Below are 20532 nucleotides of genomic sequence, written 5' to 3'. Positions count from 1 at the left end.
AACTGCTCTGCTGTAGAATAAAGGACTAAAAATTCCAGCACTGGAATCCTTTTCAGCTCCCTGTATTTCTGGGGGGCTGCAGCTCTTGCCCAAATTCCCCTGGTCTCAGGGCAAAGTGCTGAGTTTCAGTAAATACCATTTTCAGTAAACACCATTTTCAGTAAATACCATTTCCTTCCCCCTTCCCAGACATTGAAATGAATGAAGTGAAAAAAATTTCATTTTTTTCTCCCTGAAACATCAGGGCCCAAACTGGAATTACCTTCTCCTGCTGGACAAACTAAAGGAAATTATTTTTCTCAGTTTTCTCAAATCTGCATTTGTAGGTGCTGATCTTTACACTTCCAATTTCCATAATACAGCCTGAGCCTGCCTCTGCCCCACATGGAAAATTATTGGAAAATCCACAAGTTGTGGCTGTTCCATGAAAACAACATCAAAATCCACAACCTGTTTGTGTTGGGAAGGGTATTTCTTGCTGAATTAATTTTCCTTTAAGCTGTAAAGTCACAAACACATTAATGAATTTCTCCAACACCAAAATTTCCTTGGTGTGATTTGAAATCACTCATTTCCCATCCACCTTGGGCCAGATCCCACAGCACCACCTTCCAGAGCTGTAGCACCGTTTTTTAGACCTTCAAAGACCTCACTGCTCATTCTGTCAATTCCCACACCCTCCCAGTATGGCTGGAATGGGATTTATGAGTTTTAAGGGGGCTTCAAAGGACTTTAGAACAAATATTACAAAATTAAGCCAAGAGAGGAACTTGCTCCATAGTTCTACAAGCTGTAGAAAGCTACAGAATGATTCCTTCAGGATTTTCCTAAAAAAAAAAAAAAAAATGGGAAAAACATGGTTGTTGAAGGCAGCAGGATTGGGAAATGCAGAGAGGCAAAGTCTTGGTCAGGTTAACAGGGAGGTGGAAGCACGGGAAGAAGGGAGTGAGGTGGCTCCAGCTGAAGTCAGGCGTGGACAAAGTTCCACCTTCCCTCAGGAGAATTCCCAGGAAATCCTTCCTGCTGCTCCTGTGGCTGTTCACATCCTGCACAGCTTCAGGGGGAAGTTCTCTGTGATGAGGTGGTCGTCGTGCAGGAGCACCACGATGTTCACTTCAAACTCTGGGAGGGGGAAAGAGAGAATTCATGGGAAACTGAATAATATCAGCAATCCTGCTTCAACTGCACAGGAAACTGAAATCCCAGCAGCAATCCTGCTTCAACTGCACAGGAAACTGAAATCCCAGCAGCAATCCTGCTTCAACTGCACAGGAAACTGAATCCCAGCAGCAATCCTGTTTCAATTCCACAGGAAACTGAAATGCCAGCAGCAATCCTGCTTCAACTGCACAGGAAACTGAATCCCAGCAGCAATCCTGCTTCAACTGCACAGGAAACTGAATCCCAGCAGCAATCCTGCTTCAATTCCACAGGAAAGGTGAATCCTAGGAACAATCCTGCTTCAATTCCACAGGAAACTGAATCCCAGCAGCAATCCTGCTTGAATTCCACAGGAAACAAACCCAGCAGCAATCCTGCTTCAACTGCACAGGAAACAAACCCAGCAGCAATCCTGCTTCAGTTCCACAGGAAAGGTGAATCCTAGGAACAATCCTGCTTCAATTCCACAGGAAAGCTCAATCCCAGCAGCAATCCTATTTCAATTCCACAGGAAAGCTCAATCCCAGCAGCAATCCTGCTTGAATTCCACAGGAAAGCTCAATCCTAGGAACACTCCTACTTGAATTCCACAGGAAACTGAATCCTGGGAACAATCCTGCTTCAGTTCCATAGAAAAGTTCAATTCCACAAGAAGCTGAACCTTAGGAACAATCCGGCCTCAATTCTACCCAAAACTGAATGCTAGCAGCAATCCTGCTTCAACCCCACAGGAAGCTGAATTCCTACTTGAATTCCACAGGAAAGCTGAGTGCTAGGAACAATCCTGCTTCAACTGCACAGGAAAGCTCAATCCCAGCAGCAATCCTGCTTCAATTCCACAGGAAAGCTCAATCCTAGGAACACTCCTACTTGAACTCCATAGAAAAGCTGAATCCCAGCAGCAATCCTGCTTGAATTCCACAGGAAAGGTGAATCCTGGGAACAATCCTGCTTCAGTTCCAAAGGAAAGCTCAATCTTAGCAGCAACTCTGCTTTAATTCCACAGGAAAGCTGAATTCTAGCAGCAATCCTGCTTCAACTCCACAGGAAAGCTCAATCCTAGCAGCAGGATGGGTCAGGAGCTCCTGAAACATTCCATCAGAACCTCACCCAGGCATCCCAGCCCTTGGACCACTCCTAGAAAATCCTGCTTTGTTGTAATCTTTGGGATTCCTTTGGATTGTTTTATTGCTGATAAATTATGGCAAACGTTCCTCTGGAAAAGAGGATTCAGGTATCAAAGAATAAAATGTTTTGGGGAAGACACCTCCACCAAGATGGTGTTTAAAGCATGGAATGGGAGAATTCCAGGACAGACCCGTTGCCTGATTCCAGCACATAACAGCCTTGGGAAATTAAATACTGGAATACAACAGGCCTGCAAACTGGGGAGCAAAAATTCCAGAAAAAAATCTGTTCTTTGTGTCCTTCAAAGCCAAAAATCAGTATCAGATCAACAATCAATCCTAAATAGAGACAGACCAAAAAGCCAGGCAGAGTTAATAAGTGAAGAGAAGCAGAAATCTAAATAAATTTAAATTCTCATTGTAAATAGCTAGTGAAGAGCTTAAAATGGCGAAAAAATATTATTATTATTTTGGGGGAAACCACTGCACACAGATTCCGTGCCAACAGATTGCAGCAGGATGGAGGCAAGAAATACAAAGCAGCCCAGTGGATTCTTGCAGTACTTATTTGAACAAGTGAGGAAAATCCTGGGTTTGTTGATAAAAATACTGATTTTGTTAATAAAAATACTGATTTTGACAACAATCAGCAGGGAGGAGCACGTGGTGTAGGTAAGAGAATCACACCCTCACCAACCTTGCTGCTTGCAGGGCTTTCAGTAAGAGAGAAGGAAACAAAAAGGAGAATAAATGGAAAGGGAGGTTCTCAGTGGTGAGGAAAGGAGGGAATTTTATTCTTGGACTATTCCTCAAGTGTTTAAACACATGACCTGCATTCCACTGCCCCTCCTGGAATTTTGTTAGGAGTGGCTGCACAGCAGTTTGTGTGGGAAATGCAGCAGGACTCAGGCTCGGGGATGTCCTGGGCTCCTCCTGCAGCTCTGCTGGATTTATCCCTCACTGCCCGTGGAAAGGAATGAATGTGGCCACTCCTGTCCCAGGACAACTCCCCACTCACCCACTTTGAAGTTGGTGGTCTCCAGGGTGGGGCAGGTGAAGAGCCTGGGGAACACCATGTGGATGGGGATGGGGAGGCCCCTGCAGACGTCGCCGTCGGCGATCTGGATGTTCTGGATCTCCGTGGCATCCCTGGCATAGCCCTCAGCACACCCTGGACAAGGGAAATGGGAGAGCTGAGAGAGAGCAGCAGCCAAAATTCACAGGGGAGAGATGCTGGAACCCTGGGTACTGAGGATGTTGGGCACTGACCCCCAGGAGAACACTGCACTGACCTGAGGCCCTGGAGAAGCTTCCAAAATTCAGTAATAAAATGAGATTAAAGGTGTGGAGTTTGAACAGAAGTGTGGGATATCACAGGGTGGGAAACTCAGAGTTTCAGGGTTTAGAATACAGGAATAGATAGAAAGCAAGAGGGAGGGTTTAGGGTGGAGGCTGCTCCATCCCTTCTGACTTCACCATCAGCTGTGTCAGACTGAGGAGTCAGTCACGAGTTTTTCACGATCATTCTTGTTAAACCTTCTGTCTGTATCCTTTCTCTTTCCTTAATATAGTTTTAGTATAGCATTCTTTTATATGATATAATAGAATGTAATAGAATGTAATGTAATAGAATGTAATAGAATGTAATATAATATAATGTAATATAATGTAATATAATGTAATGTAATATAATATAATATAATAATATAATGTAATGCAATGTAATGTAATGTAATGTAATGTAATATAATATAATATAATGTAATAGAATGTAATGTAATGTAATGTAATGTAATGTAATGTAATATAATATAATATAATATAATATAATAATATAATGTAATATAATGTAATATAATGTAATATAATGTAATGATAATATAATATAATGTAATAGAATGTAATAGAATGTAATGTAATATAATGTAATATAATGTAACGTAATGTAATATGATATGATGTAATAGGACATAATAGGACGTAATAGGACGTAATATAATATAATAATAAATCAGTCTTCTGAGAACATGGAGTCAGATTCTCATCTCCATCCTCATCCTGGGGACCCTCACAAACACCACAATTTTATTTTTACTTTCTTCCCTAGTCCAGACCTGCTATTCCCGCTCCCCCATCTTTACCCGAGCGCCCCTCATTTCCAACTGACACCAAGTGTCGGGCCAGCGTCACATTCCCCGCGCAGGGGAGGCCGTGGCGGCCCCGGGCTCACCGCACGTCTCCACACGCACGAGCTGCAGCTCGATGCTCCTCACGGCCGCCTCGGCGCTCTCCACCTGCAGCTCCCCCGTCAGCGGCTGCGTGATCACACAGTTGGTGGAGTTCAGGTGCCCTCTGATCAGGAACTTGGGCAGGGAGGCTCTCTGAAATGGTTGGGGGAAAGAGAAAAAGATGGTAAAATAAAGAGCAGATTAAGGAAAAAATAAATCTTAAAACAAGTAGGGAATTAGCCAGTGGTTTCAAAGTTGAGAGTTCAAGAGTTCAGAAGCTCCTGAGGGAGCTTGAATTGATTTCTGTCACTCTGTATCAGGATTTCTCCTACAATATTCTCTCCTGACATGTGTCCTTCCTGCTGCTCCACCCACCCATGGATGGGCCTTTCCTGGGAAGAACTGACAGAACTTGGCTGTTAGAATTCATCCAGGAGCTGGGGATGGAGTGGGCACCCCTCCCACTGTCCCAGTGTCCAACCTTGGGCACTGCCAGGGATCCAGGGGTGGAATTCCATCCCAGCCCCTCCCAGGGAACAACTCCTCATTCCCAATATCCCACCCAAGCCTGCCCTCCTTGAGGCTTCCCAAAGCCACAGCAGGCTGTAAAAAAAGGCACAAACAAGGCTCAAAATCCACATTTTTAAAGGCTCTTGGCTGTCCATGTATAGAATGTTTTCCTTCGTTCCACTCCCATCCATCTTTCACTCAGAAAAGGAATAAAAATATTTAACCACTCCTGAGCAAAATTCCACCTTCAATTGGTTACCACAGTGCAAGAGATGAGGCAGAATCACTTGATTGCTTATAAAAGTGAAAAAGAAAATAGAAAAACAAAACAAGATAATCTGCCTAACAATCTACAAGGCAGAATTTAATCACTCCTCTGGTCTCACTCAGAAACACACAAACTTTACATTTAAAATAAAATAAGAAGAAAATCCTTTTACCTCTTTGACATTTTGCAGAGTTTCAGGAGTAATGGTGAAGTCCACAGGGCTGGGCAGCAGCTTCCCTTTCTGTGACTGCAGGGAGGGGAAGGGTTAAACTGAAATCTGATCCCCAAAACAGAGAGAGAACATTAAAAACCACAGCAGCTGGCTGCCCTAAACCACCTGGAAAAGCAGGAATACCCTCCTCATCTGGAGCAGAGAGGGGAAAAAGCTCAATTTCCCATTTCTTTAAGTACAAATAAATTCATTGCACACGTCCCTTGGAATGTTTCCTTTCATTATTACATTTGGGGAGGGGAGATTCTAAATGAAGTTGTGTCCATTGCTTCAAATCTGCTTTAGAAATTCTTGTTCTCCAGCAGCAAGGGGCTGATCTGGAACTCTGAGTGAGGATCTGCCCTCACTGCTCAAGAATTCAAACCCAGCTGCAAGATGGAGGAGGTTAGCAAAAGATTGGCTGCATTTTCCCAAAATGACAAATTCTGGCACAGAACAGGCTGGAGGGAAATGGAACACTGAGCACTGACAGTGAGAATTGTCCCCATTAATTCACCCTGACTGGGAGATCCATGATTTACTGACTGGTGAGCTCAGAAGTGCTGCAGTGGGAACAAGAAACAAACCCAGGAACGCTGCAGGAGATGGGATTTGTCACTGCTCTGACAAGTGAGGCTCACTTGGAAATGTAATAATGGACCAACAAAATGCAGCTTCAGATATTGCAGAAAACACTGAAATCTTCCCAACAGGAAACTTGCTTGTAACACCAAACTACATCTTTTAAAAAGTTACTTCAGAACTAAAATAACATTTCCACCACAAGTCTGAGTAACACAAAGGATTTTGGTTTTTACTGTCCTGTTAAGGGTTCCAAGGAATGATAAAAGCAGGGTGTTCCAGCAAGTCAGAGATGGAAAAGGGACATTTCATCAGTCTGGACAGCACAGCTCAATTCAACCAACCCCAAATCCAACACAGGAACTTCTGCAAGAACCAGCAAAGCATTTTCGGGGAGTCCAACCTCCTGCCAGGAGCATTAGGATTAGAAACAAGAATTAGAAGTTCTAGAATTAGAAATCAGGACCAAGTTTTCCCTGGTTTCCCTTGCAGGGGTGTCAGGCACTGCAGTGAGCTCTCAGGGAGGTGCCGGAGTCTCTGGGACAGCTCAGGACCTGGATGTGGGACAGGGTTTGGGGTGGGGATGAGATTGCATCAGCCTGAAGGTCTCTCCCCCATCTTTCCATGATTTCCACCTGGATGAGAACTCCTGAAGAACAGAAATCAGGGATTTTCACCCAAAGAACAGAAATCAGGATTTTCACCTGAGGAACAGAAATCAGGATTTTCACCAGAAGAACAGAAATCAGGATTTGTCACCTGGAGAACAGAAATCAGGATTTTCACCCAAAGAACAGAAATCAGGATTTTCACCTGAGGAACAGAAATCAGGATTTTCACCCAAAGAACAGAAATCAGGATTTTCACTCAAAGAACAGAAATCAGGATTTTCACCTGAGGAACAGAAATCAGGGATTTTCACCCAAAGAACAGAAATCAGGATTTTCACCTGAGGAACAGAAATCAGGGATTTGCACCTGGAGAACAGAAATCAGGGATTTTCACCCAAAGAACAGAAATCAGGATTTTCACCTGAGGAACAGAAATCAGGATTTTCACCTGGAGAACAGAAATCAGGATTTTCACCTGAGGAACAGAAATCAGGATTTTCACCCAAAGAACAGAAATCAGGATTTTCACCCAAAGAACAGAAATCAGGGATTTTCACTCAAAGAACAGAAATCAGGGATTTTCACCTGAGGAACAGAAATCAGGATTTTCACCCAAAGAACAGAAATCAGGGATTTTCACCTGAGGAACAGAAATCAGGATTTTCACCCAAAGAACAGAAATCAGGATTTTCACCTGAGGAACAGAAATCAGGATTTTCACCCAAAGAACAGAAATCAGGATTTTCACTCAAAGAACAGAAATCAGGATTTTCACCCAAAGAACAGAAATCAGGATTTTCACCCAAAGAACAGAAATCAGGGATTTTCACCTGAGGAACAGAAATCAGGATTTTCACCTGGAGAACAGAAATCAGGATTTTCTTCACCTGAGGAACAGAAATCAGGATTTTCACCAGAAGAACAGAAATCAGGATTTTCACCTGAGGAACAGAAATCAGGATTTTCACCTGAGGAACAGAAATCAGGATTTTCACCCAAAGAACAGAAATCAGGATTTTCACCTGAGGAACAGAAATCAGGATTTTCACCCAAAGAACAGAAATCAGGGTTTTTCACCTGGAGAACAGAAATCAGGGATTTTCACCTGAGGAACAGAAATCAGGATTTTCACCCAAAGAACAGAAATCAGGATTTTCACCCAAAGAACAGAAATCAGGGTTTTTCACCTGGAGAACAGAAATCAGGGATTTTCACCTGAGGAACAGAAATCAGGATTTTCACCCGAGGAACAGAAATCAGGATTTTCACCTGAGGAACAGAAATCAGGATTTTCACCTGAGGAACAGAAATCAGGATTTTCACCCGAGGAACAGAAATCAGGATTTTCACCTGAGGAACAGAAATCAGGATTTTCACTCAAAGAACAGAAATCAGGATTTTCACCAGAAGAACAGAAATCAGGATTTGTCACCTGGAGAACAGAAATCAGGGTTTTTCACCTGGAGAACAGAAATCAGGATTTTCACCCAAAGAACAGAAATCAGGGTTTTTCACCTGGAGAACAGAAATCAGGGATTTTCACCTGAGGAACAGAAATCAGGGATTTTCACCTGAGGAACAGAAATCAGGATTTTCACCTGAGGAACAGAAATCAGGATTTTCACCTGAGGAACAGAAATCAGGATTTTCACCTGAGGAACAGAAATCAGGATTTTCAGCACCCAACTCCCATTTACAGCACTGGGGGAGCCTGGAAGCTTTTCCTCAGATCTGCTGGGATAATTCAAAGCAGTGCTTGGAAAAATGACATCAGATTTATGTGACCACCCCCTTGTCCCAGAACTCCAAGGATGAACAAGAGAATAAACTCAGGGCACTGTAAAACATCTGAAAATCCAACTCCTCTTTGTTCTTTGAGAGAGGGATGGGGGTTTCTCATCAGAAGCAACAGCTCTGTGGGGTGGATTTGTTTTGGGGCAGATTTCCTTTACTCCTATATTTTGGACACAGGGTGGGATTTTGGGGTGTCCTGTGCAGGGCCAGGAGTTGGGTTTGATGATTTTTGGGGTTTCTTCCAACTCAGGATATTCTGAATCTACACCTCTGTAATCCCTCGTGTCACCGCCACAATTTCCATGGGTTTATTTGGGGTTTTTTCCCCCTAAAAGTGAAGTGGGGAGAAAAAAAAAAATCAATTTAAAAAATTAATGAATTGCAAAATGAACAGAAAGCACACTCACCAGGGAGTGGACAATGAACTCACAGGTCTTGGTCAGGTCCTTTGCCAGCAGGGAACGCCTCATGTCACAGCGCAGGGTGTACTGGGGAAGGGATGGAAAAAGGGGAAAGAAAGGGGGGAAAAAGGGGAAAAAAGGGGGGGGCAGGGGTAAAAAGGGGGGGGAAAAAGGGGGGAAAAGGGGAAAAAAGGGGGGAGGAAGGGAGAAAAGGGAAAAAAGGGAAAAAAGGGGAAAAGGGGGAAAATGGGAAAGGGGGGAAGGGGGGAAGGGGGAAAAAGGGGGGGAAAGGGAGAAAAGGGGGAAAGGGGGGGAAAAGGGGCAAAAAGGATAAAAAGGGGAAAAAAGGGGAAAAGGGGGACAAAGGGGAAAAGGGGGGAAAAAGGGGGAAAAGGGGGGAAAGGGGGGGAAAGGTAGAAAAGGGGGAAAGAGGGGGAAAAGGGGCAAAAGGGAAAAAAAGGGGAAAAAAGGGGAAAAGGGGGACAAAGGGGAAAAGGGGGGAAAGGGGGGAAAGGGGGAAAAAGGGGGAAAAGGGGGAAAGAGGGGGAAAGGGGGAAAGAGGGGGAAAAGGGGGGGAAAGGGGAAAAGGGGGGAAGAGGGGGAAAAGGGAAAAAAGGGGAAAATGGGAAAAAAGGGGAGAAAAGGGGGGAAAGGGGGGGAAGGGGGAAAAAGGGGGAAAAAGGAGAAAAGGAGGAAAGAGGGGGAAAAGGGGCAAAAGGAAAAAAAGGGGAAAAAGGGGGAAAAGGGGGACAAAGGGGAAAAGGGGGAAAAAGGGGGGGAAGGGGGAAAATGGGGGGGAAAGGGGGAAAAGGGAAAAAAAGGGGAAAAGGGGAAAAAGGGGGAAAAAGGGGGGAGGAAAGGGGAAGGAAAAAAGGGGAAAAAATAGCTTTAATTCAGATTTCCTCCCTCCTTCCCAACTTTTCATCCCCCTTCTGCCTCTGTGCAGTGTTGTTCCTCATATATCCATTTAAGGGTGATTTTTCACCCTGTTTTGGTTAAGGGATTATCAGTGTGATGTATTTTTGTATTTTTGTCTTCAGCCCCTCTAACTTTGATTTTTTTTATATTGTGGGATTGAATTCCCAGTTGTTGGGATATTTCATGGGGAACTTCAGCCACACAGCTGAACTAAAATCAGGCAAGGGAGTGAATTTGTTTCCAGTTTGCTCCCCTAAAATGGGAGCCATAAACCAGCAGGTGAAAAACAGTAAGAATTTGGTTATCTCAAAAATCCTACACTTCATCTCCAAAAAAAAGCTTTTCAGTGTCCTTACAGGACAGGGAACTTGTTGGGTTTTTGTTTTGTTTGATCTTTAATTCCTCCCTCACACCGGAATTTGGGTTCCTCACTTGTGGTTCACGGCACAACCACCCAGCAGTGTCTGATTAAAGGTTAAACTGAGACTGAACCCACAATTCATCCCCAAATCAAGAAAGAGAGGCTCAATTAAATTGCCCAGAGGTTTAGGAAGTGTCACAATTCTGTCCTCAGGAGAGCAGGACTCTCAAAGTTTGGCTGAAATTTAAATTATTAAATTGTAATGATATTTTATCCAAGAAAAGCTCCACAGAGGAGAGAAAGAATGATAAAATAAAGCAAATATTCCTCATTAAAGTGCAGCTCAAACTGACTGATCACAGCAAGTTCTTTGGGATATGGGAAGCAGCTCAACAGTGCTGCACCATTTCTGACATCCCCACCACAAACAACAGCTGCTGCATGAGGGAAGAAGCCAAAACTGAGCAAATAAATTGAAAGATTAAAAAAAATATCCAAACACAGACAAAAAACAAGGGATTTTCTTCCTTTTAGTTACTTCTGATAGGCTGCTGGAGGGTGATTTGGTTTATTAGGTTTTTTTCATTCCAGTGACACCAAACTTCATTGTCTAACACAGAATTTACCTTCAAGAGATGGCTGGAGAAAGACTTTCCCCCAAAAGTCACCCAAACAACCCAACCCACCTATGGCAAGGCGAGTTTAAACCAAAAAAAGATCAAATTTCAGAACTGTATGTCCACAAGAGTGTGCCCAAGCAGGTATTCCATGCAGGTCTGGGCAGGGAATGTCACTCCTCCTCATCCCAAACAATTCCTGATCTGTGTTGCTCTCAACACCACACGAAATTCCACATTTATTGGGAATACAACCACACTGTGGGGCTGGTTTTTTTAAGGAAGGGAATGGAAAGAGTTTCCTACAACATCAGGATGGATCAAATTCAGGTTACAGATGTTCTGCTGAAATATTTCAGGTAAAACATTTTGTTTGTGCCATCATTCCTTAAGGATTTACTGCATGGAGGGTGGAAGGTTCAGTCAGTGTGAAAAGAAAACACCAAACTTCATCCTCAATTTCTATGGATTAAATTCAGGTTACAGATGTCCTGCTGAAATATTTCAGATGAAACATCTTGTCTGTGCCTTAATTCCTAAAAGATTTGCTACACAAAGGCTGGAAAGCTCAGTCAGTGTGAAAACATCACCAAAATTCATTCTCAATTTCCATGGATTAGGAGCTGCGTTTTTCCATGGATCAAATTCAGGTTACAGAAGTTCTGCTGAAATATTTCAGGTGAAACATTTTGTTTGTGCCACAATTCTTTAAATATTTACTGCATAAAGGGTGGAAGGCTCAGTCAGAGTGAAAAAAAACCACCACCAAACTTCATCCTCAATTCCTATGGATTAGGAGCTGCGTTTTTCCATGGATCAAATTCAGGTTACAGATGTTCTGCTGAAATATTTCAGGTAAAACATTTTGTTTGTGCCATAATTCCTTAAGGATTTACTGCATTAATTGTGGAAGGTTCAGTCAGTGTGAAAGGAAGACACAACCAAACTTCATCCTCAATTCCTATGGATCAAATTCAGGTTACAGATGTTCTGCTGAAATTTTTCAGGTAAAACATTTTGTTTGTGCCATCATTCCTTTAAGATTTACTGCATAAAGGGTGGAAGGCTCAGTCAGAGTGAAAAAAAAACCACCACCAAACTTCATCCTCAATTCCTATGGATTAGGAGCTGCATTTTTCCATGGATCAAATTCAGGTTACAGATGTTCTGCTGAAATATTTCAGGTAAAACATTTTGTTTGTGCCATCATTCCTTAAGGATTTACTGCATGGAGGGTGGAAGGCTCAGTCAGTGTGAAAAGAAAACACCAAACTTCATCCTTAATTCCCATGGATTAAGAACTGCATTTTTCCATGGATCAAATTCAGGTTACAGATGTTCTGCTGAAATATTTCAGATGAAACATCTTGTCTGTGCCTTAATTCCTAAAAGATTTGCTACACAAAGGCTGGAAAGCTCAGTCAGTGTGAAAACATCACCAAAATTCATTCTCAATTTCCATGGATTAGGAGCTGCGTTTTTCCATGGATCAAATTTAGGTTACAGAAGTTCTGCTGAAATATTTCAGGTGAAACATTTTGTTTGTGCCACAATTCTTTAAATATTTACTGCATAAAGGGTGGAAGGCTCAGTCAGAGTGAAAAAAAACCACCACCAAACTTCATCCTCAATTCCTATGGATTAGGAGCTGCGTTTTTCCATGGATCAAATTCAGGTTACAGATGTTCTGCTGAAATATTTCAGGTAAAACATTTTGTTTGTGCCATCATTCCTTAAGGATTTACTGCATGGAGGGTGGAAGGCTCAGTCAGTGTGAAAAGAAAACACCACCAAACTTCATCCTTAATTCCCATGGATTAAGAACTGCATTTTTCCATGGATCAAATTTAGGTTACAGATGTTCTGCTGAAATATTTCAGATGAAACATCTTGTCTGTGCCTTAATTCCTAAAAGATTTACTACACAAAGGCTGGAAAGCTCAGTCAGTGTGAAAACATCACCAAAATTCATTCTCAATTTCCATGGATTAGGAGCTGCGTTTTTCTATGGATCAAATTCAGGTTACAGATGTTCTACTGAAATTTTTCAGGTAAAACATTTTGTTTGTGCCATCATTCCTTTAAGATTTACTGCATAAAGGATGGAAGGCTCAGTGTGAAAAGAAACCACCAAACTTCACCCTCAGTTTCCATGGATTAGGAGCTGCGTTTTTCCATGGATCAAATTGAGGTTACAGATGTTCTACTGAAATTTTTCAGGTAAAACATTTTGTTTGTGCCACAATTCCTTTAAGATTTACTGCATGGAGGGTGGAAGGCTCAGTGTGAAAAGAAACCACCAAACTTCACCCTCAATTCCATGGATTCAGAGCTGCTTCAGAAGCCATTGTGCAGATGAATTTCCCATTTTCTCTCCTCACCTGGATGTTGACAAAGACTCCATGGTATGTCTCATACAGAACCTTGTTGCCCTTCATCTGCAGTGGGAATTCAAAGGGAATTTCTGTTTTGCCACTGGGGAGCTTCCCTGGTTTCACCATCTCAATGGTGCTGCTGATGATCTGAATGGGCTGCAGGGAGAAATGTCAGAGAGGTTTAGGGTGAGACACATCTGAACTCCTCCAGAATTCCTGCATTTCCACAATCCCTCTTCAGGACACAAAGTGCTGGGATATTTTTTTACAATGGATAGAAACATTAATATTTTGCTCAAAAAACCAATTCCTGTTTTAAGGATGCATCACATTAATGACCAAAGAATTCAAGGGAGCTCACCAGGAGCAGCTCCAGCTTTGGGAAGTGGAGCTTCACTTCCTAAATGATGACTCTGAACGGGAGCAGGAATGACCAAGGCCACTGAGCATCCTCCCTGACCTCTGAATTAATTATTATTTGGGGGAGGGTTAACTGTGGCCAGGTGGCTTGGACAGGACATTTCTTTTCTCTCTGCAGTTTTGCCATTCTTGTCCCCAACTCCTGGGCTCCCAAAACAAGAAGTGGAGCTGTTGGTGAGCCCAGAGGAGGCCCCAAAACTGATCCCAGGGCTGGAGCCAGGCTGGGAGAGCTGGGGGTGCTCACCCGGAGAGGGGAAAACTCCAAAGCTGCAGGGAGAGCTCAGAGCCCTGCCAGGCCTGAAGGGCTCCAGGAGAGCTGGGGAGGGACTGGGGACAGGGATGGAGGGACAGCACACAGGGAACGGCTTCAAAGGAGGATTTGATGGGATTTTGGGAATTGGGAATTGTTCCCTGGCAGGGTGGGCAGGGCTGGGATGGAATTCCAGCCCTGGATCCCTGGCAGTGCCCAAGGCCAGGTTGGACACTGGGGCTGGAGCAGCCTGGGGCAGTGGGAGGTGTCCCTGCCATGGCAGGGGTGGCTCTGGGTGATTTTTAAGGTCCCTTCTGCCCCAAACCTTCTGTGATTCCCTGATTCAAGGCCATCCTCACTTAACCAAACCCTTCCCCCCAGCCCAGCCCTGTCCCTGGGGAGCAGCCCAGAGCCCTCCCAGGAGCTCCACAGGTCCCACTCTCTCCTGAGCAATCTTGGCCTCCACAGACAGTGACTGATCTGGCACAGAAGGCCAGTTAAACCCAGTCACTTCTCAAAAGTAAAATAACATCACACAGTAATTGTTTTTCTATAAATCACAGATTCAGTGCATGACCCAGTAACCCTTTTTGCCTACCTGAAATAAAAATCTCCTGCCAGTGCAAGCTAATTCCCCAAAATGTCCTCATTTATCCCTCCCTGGGATATCCCAGAGTTTCTGGACCCAGCCCTGTGCTCTGGGAGGTGACAGCAGTGGCCGCTGTGCCCCCCTGCAGCCTGGCCCATCCTGGCACTCTGTGATTCACAGAGCTGAGCCCTCCCTGCTCTCCATCACTTCCCCACCAGGAGCAGCTCTGACACCTGAGAGCCTTGAGGGGAAGGTTCCACTTGAGCAAAGAGAATTTTTGTGCTCAAAACATCCAGCAGGGCAGCCTTACCTTGGCAGTGTTGCAGAAGGCCTCAAACACCCCCACATTTTTGGCACTGAGCTGCAGATTCACCGAGCCCTCCATGGTTAAGGAGATCCCCTGGTGCTGCACTGTGTCCTTGCTGGTTATCACCACCACCCCAGAAAGGATTTCCTAAGAGGAAAGAGGAAAATTTTTGTTTAAATCCATTTTTTCATAGCTGTTATCTAAACAGCCTGGAACTGATCTCCAAACTCCAAAAAACTCCTGTGCCCAAAGCATGGTGCAACCTTGTCAGGACAGAGAAACAAAAACATTTTGTCCTTCCTGATGAAGGGATTTAGGATGAGACAGAGAAACAACAACATCTCAACTCTATCAGAATTCCTGGATTTCCAGAATCCCAAGCTCAGGATCAGAATCCCAAGCTCAGATGAGAGCTCTGCACTTTTGATTTTTCCTTAAAAACACAATTCTCCTCTTGGCTGAAGTGTTAACCTGAGCTTCAAATTCTTCCCCCAATTTCAAGGTTTTTCTGTCCAGGAAGATGACAAACCTTTATTTTGGGTCAAGTTGTGTTTGTGTTGGAATAAACAAAAGTTGTGTTTGTGTTGGAATAAGCTGCCAGGAGGAATTGCTGTATGAAAATTGGGATGGCCAGCACAGGAGAGGGAAGAAAAGGCACAGCTGGAAAAGGGATGGCCAAGCTGAGGGTGAGATTCACCTCCAGAGTGGAGCAGAAGAGATTTAAAATATAGAAAATGAACACAAAGAAACAGTTTTAAAGTGAATCTGAATGAAAGGCAGGAGCTGTGTGACTCCAGGGATGTTGTCACTCATCCCATGAAGGATGTGCTGCCCACAAAAAACCCTTTGCACAAAAATGCTGCATCCTCAAAGTGCTTTATCCTTCCCTTCTCCCACACTGCAGAATCTCCTTCCACCCTGAAATATTCCCAGCTGGAAAGGGCTGAGAACTGGAGAATTCCCTGAGCTCCTCCCCTGCTCCTTCCCCAAGCCATGGGACAATCCCAACTGCTCCCTCCACACCCAACCTCTCCAGACCAGGATCCCTCCTGCACAATGGGAATTTTGGCACATTTCTGTCTTTCCTGAGATGTTGTCACTCATACCATAAAGGATGTGCTGTCCGCAAAAATCCCTTTGCACGAAAATGCTGCATCCTCCAAGTGTCAGCTCAGAGTTTTTAACACTTACAAGCTGGTGACCTGCAGGAGAGCAGCACACAGCTCCATCCACACGTGGTTTATCCTTCCCTTCTCCCACACTGCAGAACCTCCTTCCACCCTGAAATATTCCCATCTGGAAAGGGCTGAGAACTGGAGAATTCCCTGAGCTCCTCCCCTGCTCCTTCCCCAAGCCACGGGACAATCCCAACTGCTCCCTCCGCACCCAACCTCTCCAGACCAGGATCTCTCCTGCACAATGGGAATTTTGGCATTTTTCTGTCTTTCCTGGTGGCACAGGATGGTGAAAATGGGTCAGGGGGGTTGAGGCAGCAGGCAAACATCCCCATCCAAGCAAGGGTGACATCCTGAGAGCCTGGGAAGAGGAAGTGCAGCAAGTGGGGAATGCTGGAACAAGGGCACAAAGGGACAGCGAAGAAAAGCTGACCTCAATTCTGCACTGCTCTGCTAAGGGGCCTTAATTAGCACAAGCAATTAGGTTATTGCTTTAAAAATGAGCCCAGCTCAGCTCTGAGAAGCAAGGACAGCCTGAAGATGTGAACTGCTGTAACAAAGGAGATGTTTCCTGTCACACAGCAACAACTGCAGAGCTGCTGCCTGCACGTGGGAAGGGGGCAGGGAGGGGAAGGATGACTGGAAGTTAAATATCAAATTTGCTTTCAGTATTTCTTCCGATATGCAAAAAAAAAGCTCAAAATTCTGATTTCCCAGCTGCAGAGCTGCCCCAGCCAGGGAGGAGCTGGAGCTGCTGCAGAGCCCAGAGGAGGCTCCAGGATGGGCAGAGGGATGGAGCAGCTCTGCTGGCAGGAAAGGCTGGCACAGCTGGCATTGCTCACCTGCACAGGAGAAGCTTTGGGCTGAGCTCAGGGTGGCCTTGCAGGGCCTGGAGGAGCCCCAGGAAAGCTGGAGAGAGACAATTGCCAGGGGATGCAGGGACAGCACACAGGGAATGGCTCCACACTGAAAAATTACAGCTTTAGGCGGGATGGTGGGGAAAAATCCTTCCCTGGCAGGGTGGGCAGGGCTGGGATGGAATTCCACCCCTGGATCCCTGGCAGTGCCCAAGGCCAGGCTGGGCACTGGGGCTGGGAGGGGACAGTGGGAGGTGTCCCTGCCCTGGGTGATTTTCAGGTCCCTTCCATGCCTAATTCAGGTTTGCATCTCCTCTCTCTCCCTACACGACTCCTACTGAAAATCCCTGTGGTATCCCTGGTGTGGAGCTCTCCCACTGTTGTGTTTTCATCCCAGGCCCAGTTAATGAACTAAAATTAAACCTTTGCACGTGGAGTTAAAGTGGAAAATAAAAACAAAACTGACAGACTGATTGACCAGAAATATCCCAATTTCAGCTTAAAACAGAGAAAATATTCCTTTCCATACAAAAAAAATCAATTTAAAAGTGATATAAAGCAAGGCAAACTCAGTCAAATTAAAAATGGACACAGCACTGAGAAACTGAAATAGATAAATAAATTAAAATCCTAATAATTTATAATTTTATAATGCACAGAATGATGTGAAAGTGAGACACAGACAGTATTTACCCTCTGGAGCCATTCCTAAAGGGAATAATTCAGCTCTGCCAAAGCCACTCTCTGGATAATCTGACAATTGCAGGACAGGTGCTGCACACCCTTCCTTTCACCTCCGGTTTTCCAGGATTAAAATCATTCAATAAATGGAATTTCGGTGGATGGAAAGGATTTTTATGATTCAAGTGCAAGAAAAAAGAGAGACCTGAACATTGCTGCTGAGCAACTCGGGATTTGTAGGTTAAAAACGATAAAAATTAAAAATATTCCTTCCCTTTCAAGCCCCGTCGGGCTCTGCAGAGCGGGTCAGGATCTCCCCGTGATTGCCGGGAACGGGGAAGGACAAAAAGCAGCGCTCGGTCCCAAAGGCAACGCCGGAATCCCGGGGAGACACCGGGAAACCAACGGGAGCGGGGACAGCTGCAGGGAATGCAGGGGGAAAGGACACACGGACAGGGACTCACGGACAGCTCCGGGACACACGGACACGGGACAGGGACTCACGGACAGGGACACGGGAATGCTCCGGGACACACGGACAGGGACTCACGGACAGGGACACACGGACGGGGACACACGGACGGGGACACACGGACAGGGACTCACGGACAGGGACACACGGACAGGGACTCACGGACAGGGACACGGGACAGGGACTCACGGACGGGGACACGCGGACAGGGACACACGGACGGGGACTCACGGACGGGGACACACGGACGGGGACTCACGGACAGGGACACGGGACAGGGACACGGGACAGGGACTCACGGACGGGGACACACGGACAGGGACACACGGACGGGGACTCACGGACGGGGACTCACGGACAGCTCCGGGACACACGGACAGGGACTCACGGACAGGGACACACGGACAGGGACTCACGGACAGGGACACACGGACGGGGACACACGGACAGGGACACACGGACGGGGACTCACGGACGGGGACACACGGACGGGGACACACGGACGGGGACACACGGACGGGGACACACGGACAGGGACACGGGAATGCTCCGGGACACACGGACAGGGACTCACGGACAGGGACACGGGAATGCTCCGGGACACACGGACAGGGACTCACGGACAGGGACACACGGACGGGGACACACGGACGGGGACACACGGACGGGGACACACGGCCAGGGAAAGCTCCGGGACACACGGACAGGGAAAGCTCCGGGATACGGGGAAAGCTCCGGGACACACGGACAGGGAAAGCTCTGGGACACACAGACAGCTCCGGGACACACGGACAGGGAAAGCTCCGGGACACACGGACACGGTGGAAGCTCCGGGACACACAGACAGGGACACATGGCCAGGGACACACGGCCAGGGAAAGCTCTGGGACACACAGACAGCTCCGGGACACACGGACAGGGAAAGCTCTGGGACACAGGGCCAGACGGCGACACCGCGGCAGCACCGACAGCAGAGGGCGATCGGCTCCGCCCGCCGAGGAGTCCCCGCCGCAGGGCCGAGCCCGGAGCCCAGCGGGGACCCCAAAGTGTCCCCGACAGAGCCCGAGGTGTCCCCGACAGGCTCAGGGAGCCCCAGAACAGCCGGGCTGGGAAGGGAGCGCTGGGGATGGCAGTCACCGGGAGCAGGGGACAGGAACGCGTGCAGGGGGTCTGGAATGTCCCCAGGAGGAGCCCCCAGAGCCCCTCTGGGCTCTGCTCAGGGCTGGGCACTGCCCAGGGCAGAAGTTGTGCCTCCTGTGAGGGGAATTGCTGGGCTCAGGCCCTGCCCGTGGCTCTGGGGCCATTGCTGGGCCTGGAGCAGAGCCTGGGCCTGCTCTGAGCTCTGCACACAGGGACAGACACAGGGACAGACACAGGGACGGACACAGGGACAGACAGGGCTGAGGCCCCTCTCTCTCCCTGGGGCCCCTCTCCAGGCTGAGCACCCCCAGCTCCCTCAGGGCTTCCTCACAGGGTTTGTGTTCCCAGCCCCTCTCCAGCCTCGTTGTCCCCTCTGGATGTGCTCAGTGTCCCAAGGTCCTTCCCAAACTGAGGGGCCAGAGCTGGGCACAGACTCCAGGTGTGCCCTCAGCAGTGCAGGGACAGAATGAGCTCCCTGCTCCTGGGACAGCCAGGGACAGACACAGGGACAGACACAGGGACAGACACAGGGACAGCCAAGGACAGACACAGGGACAGACACAGGGACAGGCAGGCCCAGGCAGGGCTCAGCCCCTCTCTCTCCCTGGGGCTCCTCTCCAGGCTGAGCAGCCCCAGCTCCCTCAGCCTTTCCTGGGCACGGAGCTGCTCCAGGCCCTTGCTCAGCTCCAGGAGCTCCTGGCCCTGCTGTGCTGAGGAGCCAGAGCTGGGCACAGCAGCCAGAGGTGCCCCCAGGGCTGGGCACAGGGGCAGGGTCAGCCCTGACCTGTTGGCAATGCCCATCCTGATGCACCCCAGGAGAGCGCTGCCCTCCCCGGCCGCTGTCCCCGCTATTCCCCGCTGTCCCCGCTGTCCCTATCGCGACACACGCACCCCATCCCGATAGACTTTCCCGGCGCGTTTCACCCTCACGTCCAGCGTCGTCCCCATCGCTCCGTCACGTGACCGCCGCCTCACGTGACCCGCGGGCGGGGGGTGCGCGGGAGCCCCGCCCCCTCCACATCCGGGTCCTCGCCGCCGTCACTTCCCAGCCGTTGACGCCGCTTCCCGCGCGGCCGCGCCCACTGCCCCCGGTTGTCATAGCAACGCGCGGGCGGGGTGAGTGACGCAACGCGGTCACCCGCAGGAAACTACGGTTTCCGGCGTGCTTTGCGCGCGGGCAGCGTCCGCTACGGGCGGGAGCGCCGCGTGGGCTGATGGGAATTGTAGGCGCGGCCGCCACCGTCTCCCGCGGCCCGCGATTGTCGCCTGTCGCGACTGTGGGGCGGTGACAATAGGAGCCCGGGAAAGGCCTCACTGTCCTGAAATGTTTCCCTCTGAGTGCATTGCACAGCCGCAAGCACCCATATAAACGAGGAGCGAACTTGTCCCCGATAATTCCACCGGGATTCATCGCTTTGCGTTCCCGAGCACGGTCCGGCCGCGGTGCCCAGAGCTCCCCCAGCCTGAATTCCGATAA

The 20532-nt window shown here is 47.5% G+C and overlaps 1 protein-coding gene across 2 annotated transcripts; it reads right to left on the bottom strand.

Moving 5' to 3' along the window:
- Positions 1-453: 453 nt before the first annotated feature.
- VPS26C (VPS26 endosomal protein sorting factor C) lies at positions 454-20121 on the bottom strand. Of its 2 annotated transcripts, none has more exons than XM_059493598.1 (8): positions 19947-20121; positions 14734-14877; positions 13171-13320; positions 8900-8980; positions 5467-5541; positions 4519-4669; positions 3307-3459; positions 454-1122 (listed from the first exon to the last, which is right to left on the bottom strand). In XM_059493598.1, exons 1-8 carry the CDS (start codon positions 20001-20003, stop codon positions 1040-1042), a joined length of 894 nt encoding a protein of 297 aa, XP_059349581.1. In that variant the 5' UTR covers positions 20004-20121; the 3' UTR covers positions 454-1039. The 2 variants fall into 2 exon arrangements, with proteins under 2 accessions (XP_059349581.1, XP_059349582.1); XM_059493599.1 differs by lacking the exon at positions 19947-20121 and adding an exon at positions 17456-17690.
- Positions 20122-20532: the final 411 nt, after the last annotated feature.

The sequence above is a fragment of the Ammospiza nelsoni genome, chromosome 2 (genome assembly GCF_027579445.1).
Source record: "Ammospiza nelsoni isolate bAmmNel1 chromosome 2, bAmmNel1.pri, whole genome shotgun sequence".
Lineage (NCBI taxonomy): Eukaryota > Metazoa > Chordata > Aves > Passeriformes > Passerellidae > Ammospiza > Ammospiza nelsoni.
Note: the sequence above shows the minus strand (reverse complement) of the source record. Positions and strands in the feature narration are given on the sequence as shown.